This window comes from Mugil cephalus, chromosome 1 (assembly GCF_022458985.1).
Source record: "Mugil cephalus isolate CIBA_MC_2020 chromosome 1, CIBA_Mcephalus_1.1, whole genome shotgun sequence".
Taxonomy (NCBI): Eukaryota; Metazoa; Chordata; class Actinopteri; order Mugiliformes; family Mugilidae; genus Mugil; species Mugil cephalus.
Window position 1 is genome coordinate 1,952,126 of NC_061770.1, and position 8,571 is coordinate 1,960,696.

At 44.8% G+C, this 8,571-nt stretch overlaps 1 protein-coding gene across 8 annotated transcripts in view; it reads right to left on the reverse strand.

The window, feature by feature from the left end:
- agrn (agrin) overlaps positions 1 to 8,361 on the reverse strand; it is a 238,124-nt gene extending 229,763 nt beyond the window's left edge. For 4 of the 8 annotated variants that reach the window (XM_047599697.1, XM_047599689.1, XM_047599706.1 and 1 more), the window contains exons 1-2: positions 7,780 to 8,361; positions 6,265 to 6,526 (exon numbers count right to left, since the gene is read on the reverse strand). In XM_047599697.1, the coding sequence (XP_047455653.1) occupies positions 6,265 to 6,526; positions 7,780 to 7,980 (463 nt within the window). In that variant the 5' untranslated portion in view covers positions 7,981 to 8,361. The remainder of the gene's footprint in view (positions 1 to 6,264; positions 6,527 to 7,779) is intronic. The other 4 variants (XM_047599750.1, XM_047599722.1, XM_047599714.1 and 1 more) reach the window with 2 other exon arrangements.
- Between the last annotated feature and the right edge of the window lie 210 nt (positions 8,362 to 8,571).

An 8,571-nucleotide genomic window follows, 5' to 3' on the forward strand; every position in this document is an offset into this window, starting at 1 on the left:
AGGACAGATCTCAGACCTCCTGGACTCAATAACTCATGAAACCAGACATATGGGGAGGACATCATCTGAATGTGGTAACATGACTGAAGTTGAGACTGAAAGAAGGAAGAAAAACAAACATAATGGCAAAGACAGCAGGACACATGGACAACAAGTCACATGAGACAGATGAGGGTTCATCCTCAATTTACCATGACAACACTTCGACATAAAGATGGATGGGGAGGAAAGGAAGCAATGGAGACTGAGCTGTAATCTTCTGTACAGAATAGCACATTGGGAAGCCTGTGCGTCCCATGAGTTGTTTTTGAACGTAGGGCTCCAAGCTGTGAAGTCTCCCCTTCTTCCTGTATGCACAGCACTTGTACAATAAGGAAATGCACAGGATTAGGCTCAAAACCTTTAAATCTTGAGGACAGCTTTTTCAAAAGAGCTGTTTTAGCAGCACACAGAAGTCTGGAAACAAGGCCACAGGCATATATAACTAGTTGCCTGTGCAGGAATATGGATGGCTGTGTGAAACAGGTGCATACCAAGAGAAAACGATGAATATGATTGTTCTGATTCAGAGGCATTGGGTCAGTGCATGTTGAGGACACATCCAGAGAGAGATGGAATGGAATTAAACTCTGAACCCAGTTCTTTCTGTTCTAATCTAACCATGGGGTAATTTAGATGAAATATGTTCCGCTTTCTCAAAAATGAGGTCTCTTCTCTCAGCCCTGCGAATCCTACAAGAAAGTTATAGTTTGTCAAACTATTTCTGGCGGAGGCATTTATAAAAGTATCCCCCAATGCAACCCACAACAAAAAGAATATACAGATCAAAAAAACTTTTTTAACCTCTTCCCTTGTTTTTTCTTGATGTCTTGATCGAGACACTCTTGACTGACAAGTGAGCTGACTTAAATACAAATCTAAGTCAGACTCATGCTATCCCCCCGGTACTCACCAAAACCCTTTTCTCTAAACTTGATGTTTTTGGCGTGTTGACAGTAAGTAGCCGCACTTGCCACGGCAGCTGCCCTGCTCTAGAAATACGGCCTTGGTAGCAGGAATTTTGTCATGGATCCAGTTCTCCAGAGGGAGTCCAGCTCTCATGCAGACTGCTGCTCTGAGCTCTTTATGTTCGGGACAGAAGAGGGAGGTTTCCGGGTCACTGTACACCCAAGGCCTTGCTCAGAGCCTCCTGGGTAAGTTTCCTTTTTCCGGGTCTTAAACTAAAGAAGAGCTTAACCGAGACTTTGACACCAACTAACTCGACATCCTCTTTTCAATTTCATTAGCTTCAGAACAATGCCGCTTGTTAAAGATCATCAAATTACTTTTAATTGATTTGAACATGAGAGAACCTTTTTTGGATCGAAATGTCCACAAAGAAATCCAAAGTAGGATGCGGAGAATGTCAATGTCGTGTAACAAGCATTTAGAAGTCCTTTACATTTAGGGTAGTAAGCTAAGAAGTATAGCAGGATTATATGCACAGAAAGATAACTTACACAAGCTGGAACAGAATTAAAAAATAAAAAGAATATTTGCAGTCATCAAATATAAACTAATAAAATACGACGATGGATTTAGAGTGGACCTTTTCACGTGACATACAGTGTATTTGGACAGGCCTAATGTTACATGGTACGTCTGTGTGTACACACTGAGCATGTTAACATCTCACATGTAGTGACAGGCATGTCACTACATGTAGGTGTCTTTGCATTCTATCCCTACCATCTGTGATTCTTATCAACAGGAGAGTGATACACTCTGCTTCAGGCTGGGATACAAGCCAAGGTGAGCAGACTGCGGTTAAGTGGTCCATTCCTTCTTTGCTCTCTTCCATCTTTCATAGCTTTTTCATTTCAGAGTCCTTTATCGCTATGCCAAGCAGGCTCTCTCCGCATTTTTAATTAAAATCTAAAATGTGCAATAACTCTGGAGACTCTGGGGCTAGCTGGCAAACAGGTCCACTGGTCTTGGTTCTCTCTTTGAGCCTTTGTTGCTTATTTCATCAAAGCCTTCCATCAAGATTTTTCATTTGTCCAATTCTGTTCACTTCACTGCATAAATGCTTTGACATAAGCCACCAAGGGTACACAGATTACCAGGGGTACACCTTTGTAGAAAAGCTCTACAGCAAGCGTATGAACTCTCACTCTTAGACTATCGCCTAATCCATTCAAGGACCCTGAGAAAAATCCAATCCCTAAAGTCACCCTTCTTGACTTCCCATGACTCCCTGAAGACAAAAGGCTGCTTGTGTAGACATGGACTGGATAAAGACTCCAGTGCTTTAGTTCAGTCACCTGGGTGCATTTTCACACACTTTCCAGAGCCACAATAAAATAAATTCCAGTCTCCCCTTTGGAATTACCCAAAAGCCATATGTTTAACTACCCGGGAAAGTGGTAGGCTGTCATGTTTCACTGTTCACAGTGATGTTTCTCATCCATCTCTACAATTTCTTTCCAAGATTACAACATGAGCAGGTGGTAGTCTAATATTTTAATTATAAGGCAGCAAACGTGCTGCAAGTTTCCCCAGAGTGTTTTATAGCAGAGGTGGACTACCTCACCTTAAATAAAAACAACCTCCACTAGGAGGTTGTTATACTTTTGGGAGACTTTGGGAGACTTTTGGGAGACTTTGCGGAAGCCATATATTTAATGTAAGAGACTTACGTTTAAAACATGATAACCAATTATGAAATAAATTAGGATCTCTCCTGAGATGGCCACTTCTGCTAAAAATATTCCTGAAATATCCGAGTATCAACATACTCTCAGCAGGGCTCATTAAGGGTTGATTAACTGACCCCTGCATCCTTTCCCCTCCCCATTTTGCTATCATTCTATCATTATCTCATCACATCTCCAGAAAGTGAGGAGGCAGCCTAGTTAGGAATTCCAGGCGATTCCGTGCCTCCTCCTTGCACAAACAGTGGGAAAGAAAAAAAAAAAAAAACTCCGCAAAGGCCTTGCCTTATTCACTCAAGGAGCACTGAAGGAGACGGGGGTGGGGGAGTGGGCCCAAACAGTCATCCCACATCCCACCCAACCGGAGGAGCATTCCAGAGGACTGTCTGCTCGCCCATCATTAAGCAAGACCACCTGCCGGCAAATCAGAACTCCCATCATGTTCTCAACAAGCCCGTCTAACCCCATTACCAGTCAGCCTCTGGACTGCTGTACACACAGATCATAAAGAGCCAGTGGTATGTTGAGCAGTAAAATTTTGCTCATTAACATCCCTCAAGGGCAGCGTGGACACTAGCAGCACTCAGCGTTATGGATTTAAATAGATGCAACACAGAGGGGCAAAGAAATCTTCTCTGATGCAGCTGTTGCATGACTGTGCACTGCCTTCTGACAAGCTCATGTCTCGCCTTCCAAAAAGTGAGACAAAAAAAGGGGAAAAGAGGAAGAATTCAAGGCAAGAAAGAAGAAACAGCCCTTTGTTGCTGGTCTTCATCAAGGCCTCGAGGGAAAGGTTTTGGCATCAAGTCATCAAGAGCTGAAACAAAAGCAGCTGATAAACAGAACAACACAGATACAATCTCCCTGTGCGCTCAACACTTTTCCATCAAGCAGGCTTCCTCTCTTCCAAACCCCCCAACACCTCCGCCTCCTGTCCCTGTTGTAATTCACTGGAAAAAAAATAAGTGGAAACAATAATAAACACCACATACGAAACATCACATACGCTTTTTTTAAAAAAAACAGGGACCTGGAGGACAAGGCAGCGTTGTGTTGAGCCTTGCAATTGGCCCCTTTATCCAGTTTTAAAATAACCGTGACTCCATTTGTGTTTTCACAGAAACAAGCAACTGATTCTGTCTGACACATTATCTGTCAACTGTCTGCACAGCACAACTGACAGCGATAGCATTTCACTAGAGGACCAAACAAAGGAGGAGACTGTGTGCCAGAGGCCCTCTACTTATCTGCCCCGACAAGGTGCAAATTCAACAATGCAGATGAGGTGCATTATGAGTTTAAGAGTGACATTCTTTTTCGTATCTCAGTTTCTTGTTTCAAATGAGCAGTGATGTCTCTGAGGGCTTGCAGTAAGCAGAGATAACCCACCTGAAAGGAGAAAAGAGGGCATTCTCATTTACGGTAAGTATGGCAGACAGAATTGTGAGAACAGGCCCGAACTGCATGTGTGTACTGAAGTCTTGTAAACACTCCTTTGGGGAGGGTGGCAGATGAAAGCCTGACTGCACACATGGACTCCTTGCCCCTGAAGTGCCACCACCCAGTGTGTAGAGCACATGGGTAGAGAGAGCATGAAACATAATGCCTGAAGGCTTCTGCTTTCACGCAGCCCTGATCCAAACTCGAACAAATATACCAGAGCAAACACAACACCCTTTGCAGTCCACGTCCTCACATGTACAAAAAAAATCCTCTGTTTTTCCTTCGTTCTACATCACTGATCTTATTTTCTCTTATGGCTGCAATGTTCTTCCAGGCTCACACAAAGCCTCATTTCTTCCTCCTCAGACAATGCACCTCCTCCCCACCTAGCGCTCTGCCAGGCATTCCTGAGTCTATCCTAGCTATCGAAAATGTCAAGAATGAGGAGAAAGCAGAGGAGGGTACAATGAGTGCTGCGGCAGGTAGAGTCTTGTCCCACTGTGCTAACATCCCAGAGTCTCCCAGCGTTGTGCTTGCACAGAACGGATGGGATCTGACTTGACTCTTTTAATTAAGCCTCACAGCTCACTCTCCCCTGGATGAAGGAGGCATTCAAGCTCATTATAAGGACTCATTTCACTCCCCGAAAAGAAAATAAGGATTTCACAGGGGGGCTGCACCTGTCAGTTGTCCTACAACATCTCTAATTTGAATAATCAGTTTGTAAGAAGCTCCTCCTTGCTTGAGAAATAGTTCCAGCTATCTTGTAAAACCATTTCCGTCTAACTTTTCAATAATGACACCTTGACGTATTTCCTTACCGCTATTCCTTCAACTGTAAAGCGATATGAGAAAAGCAGGTTATGCGAAGTAAACCCTCCTCAAATACAAAGCCTCGAAACAAAAAGGACGCATTCTCGTCAGTCTGTCAGAGCCAAGGAACTCCTCTTTCCACAACAAGAGTCCAGAAGGAAGAAAAGCGGGCGGAATAAAAAGGTTAGCAGTGCAGTGTTTCGTGCCTGGACAGACAAACAGAAGAAGTTTTATGTGTGTGCCAAATGCAACTTAACACTGCAAACAAGCTCCATCCATTGGAACATCCTGCCACCCAGAACTGCTGAGAGGAAAGTATCCAGAATATAGACCCCCGCGATTCTCAAACACTGATTGCCCCAGAAAGCCCTTCAGCGAGGTGATTCGCGCTCTGATTCATTTCCCCCCCAGTGCTCCCGGACAGTCCAAGCGTTAGATTCCAACAGATGCCAACATTGTCAAGCACCAGCAAAAGTTAAACAGCAGCAAGCACGCTGCTCACTGGCATGGGGGCACAGCCTAATGCAGCCTGAGAGTCACAGTAGATGTGTTAGTCATGGCTGCATGAGCGGTCTCATAGGAGCGTGAAGCATTAGCTGTCAACCAAAAAAGGGAATCAGAAAAATAACAGTACTTAAGTAAATAAGTCTCTTAAAAAAACACGTGTGTGGGCATGATTGATTCAATCATTACATGCCGGCTCTCTGCAAGTCATTTGGTCTTTCTTTTGCAATGAAATTAAAACAGTTGAAAACCTTTGTGTCACTTGTAAAACTGTGTGGGAATCGGTGTTGCCCTGTAAAAGCTCCCGTGTCATGTGTTATAGGTACCTATGTTTTTGTAAAGCAGTTTCACCTTTGACTTAATAAAGTAACCCAGCTACAAGGTGCAAAGGTCGTGAGTCGTCCCTTAACCACTCAACCCCTGTCCTTAGGGAGTTTATAAGACACACCCACCTCAAGGCGTTACTGGGAAAGACTGGAACATGGCAACAAAGCTCCTAAACTGACTCAGGTGTCATTGTTTCACAGAGTTTGGGAAAACTCGGACACCGTAAGCCTGAGGCTATGTAATTTCAACAGCCACCAGCGTATAAATCCCTGCTGCTTAAAGTGATTTACAGCTGTTCTGAGTCTGCAAACCACAGAATGACTTGTGTACAGAATTCCTCACATGTAACATACTGTATCGAAGCTTGACACAGCAAATCGACCGATAATATTGCAATTGAATCTCTAGGCACGCTTATTCTTGCACAAGTGTACATTCTATCCCATGTAGGTCTCATCACATTTCTCACAAACCGCATGCTCACCTTCCACACAGTGCTCCACATCCTCCAGGTTGCGCAGAGTAATCCTCATCAGGCTTGAGTTGAGCATGAGCTCGTTCTTGTGCTCGGGTCCCATGGAATCCGGGGCTGGGTTGAGAAAGAATATGCGAGTGTCCCCCGTGGCTACCTGATTGTCGCAGATCCCTGGGTTCCCAAAGCCGCCAATCATCAATTTGTTGCCTCCATCCAGGAGAATTTCGCGGTTGACACTGGATTTCCCTTTCAAGTAGCGCCACACTCTGACCTTTACGGGACAATAACAGAAAAATGGTTTAGTAGGTTGCGAAAACCAAAAATATACTTCATATTTTGCAATGACAGGCTGGAGATTGGAAACAGGTCCAGATATTGAAAAAGTTGTAAACAATACTCAGTGCATTTTATTACAGTAAGTGCTTTGTGAACAGTCATGAGATGTCTCGCTCCTTCCATTACATGTCTGCTGCCTTGTCTCATTTGGGCATTTTGGTGTTTTGTTTTTTATTTTTTTCTGTTTCTGGAAACGGACCTGTGTGCCTCTAATCTACTTCCATTCATACAACCAGAGACAGGAAGTAAGTAGGCACAGAGGAAAAGAGCAGCGAGGGAGCTGACCAAACACAACTTGTTTATTTTTCACAGATCATACAGTGGTCTACCACAAGTCTGCAATGGTGCAAAAGTTAGTTTCACAATGATCAGCAAAGGAATGAGGCTTGAGGAAGGCTGCTTCCTGGCTGAATATTTGCTTATTTAAGGAACAATGGGAGCTTTTCTTATTGTGCGTTATAATGATGTCTCTTAATGAAAGACAAGGGGAATTTTACTGCTTCATTCATGACTAGACATCTTCATCCATTTTTGCACACTTTGTAAGGATTATCGGTGGCATCGGAGTAAAGTTTCTGCGGTAACTTCTTAACACATAGTGTACTATTTTTTACCCCCAATGACATGTTGCTGACATCAGTCACAAAACCATAGTTTGCGATGCAAGCTGTGCTATTTGCCAGCAGCTCCAATAAATCAAGGTTCAGAATATCATACTTGCGGCCACAGGGAAATGACAAGTTTTCAACATTTATGAGGAGACATGGAGGGAGAGCTAACAGTCAGGGGCCACTGAGGGACCTCTTTCCTGCTGCAACATGTTTTGGATGATTACATGGTCGGTTAGGCCTGCCTTATAGCTATGTAATTGGTAAGTGGGGAAAAAAAAAACTGCATCTATCTATTTCTGAAAACGAAGTGGATTCACTGTCAGTGTCCATGTAAGCGATGCCAAGTGCTTCTGGATGAATGAGTTTGTTTTTCAGGCAAGCTGCTGATGCCTTTGAGAGTTGGGAGCACACAGTTGGTAATGGCTTCCATCATCTAACACGAGGGTAAAGATACGAAGTGACAATGTGACTCCTGCTAGTCCAAGGAGCCCGACAGCAGGTGCCTTTTCCTTTAAGCACATGCGCTCCTGCGGATACTTCACATGATCGTTTTCAGAAACCGCACGGAAGCACTTACCTTGCAAGAATAGGTGTTATGCACCGGGTCCATGTTAATGATTTCGTCCACGGTGCCGGTTAAAACTATGTTGGCCTCCTCTTCTCTGTCCTCCAAGTCTTTCTCCGGACAACTTGCGGAGGAAAGCTGCCACAGGGCAGCGATCAACCCGACCAGGAGCAGCGCAGTCCGGCCGGCCTTGAGTGTCCGAAGGGAACCCATGACCACCACACGGATGTAACCCCCCCAAAGGAAAGTTAACTTTTGTCAAATGAAAACTGAAAACTCCAAACTCTTTCGTGTGGGTTTGAAAGCTGCACCGAGTCTCCTTCTGAACAACTTCCCAGCGTTTCGGCAGCCTCTCTTTCAGTCTGCAGCCCTGATCCTCGCATCTGCAGCCCGGGTTCAAAATCCCTCTCTGCCGCCGCCGGCTGGGAGACCAGGAGGAAAGAGAGGAACTAGGAGGAAGGGGCAGGGATCTCTCTCTCCAGGAATGCAACTACACTTTTCTACCCCTATCTTTTCCCCCTCTCTCTTTCTCTCTCTCTCCCTCTCTCACACACACACACATACACGAATGCGTCCACAGTGACGCTCCTGTGGATTTGCATGCAATCTGAATTGCTGATCCCACAAGTGAAGATGAGGTGGTTGGTGGGGGTGGCTGGAGGGCTGCGCGCTGGGGTGTTTGTAGAAAGTGACTGTCCAACGCCGCCCCCAGTCGGACAGACGGTGTCTCTGCCTCTGGTCCCCACTAGCCACAAAAGCCCACAAAGCCTGCATGCGCAAAGCAGGTGCATATCATCTAAGTCA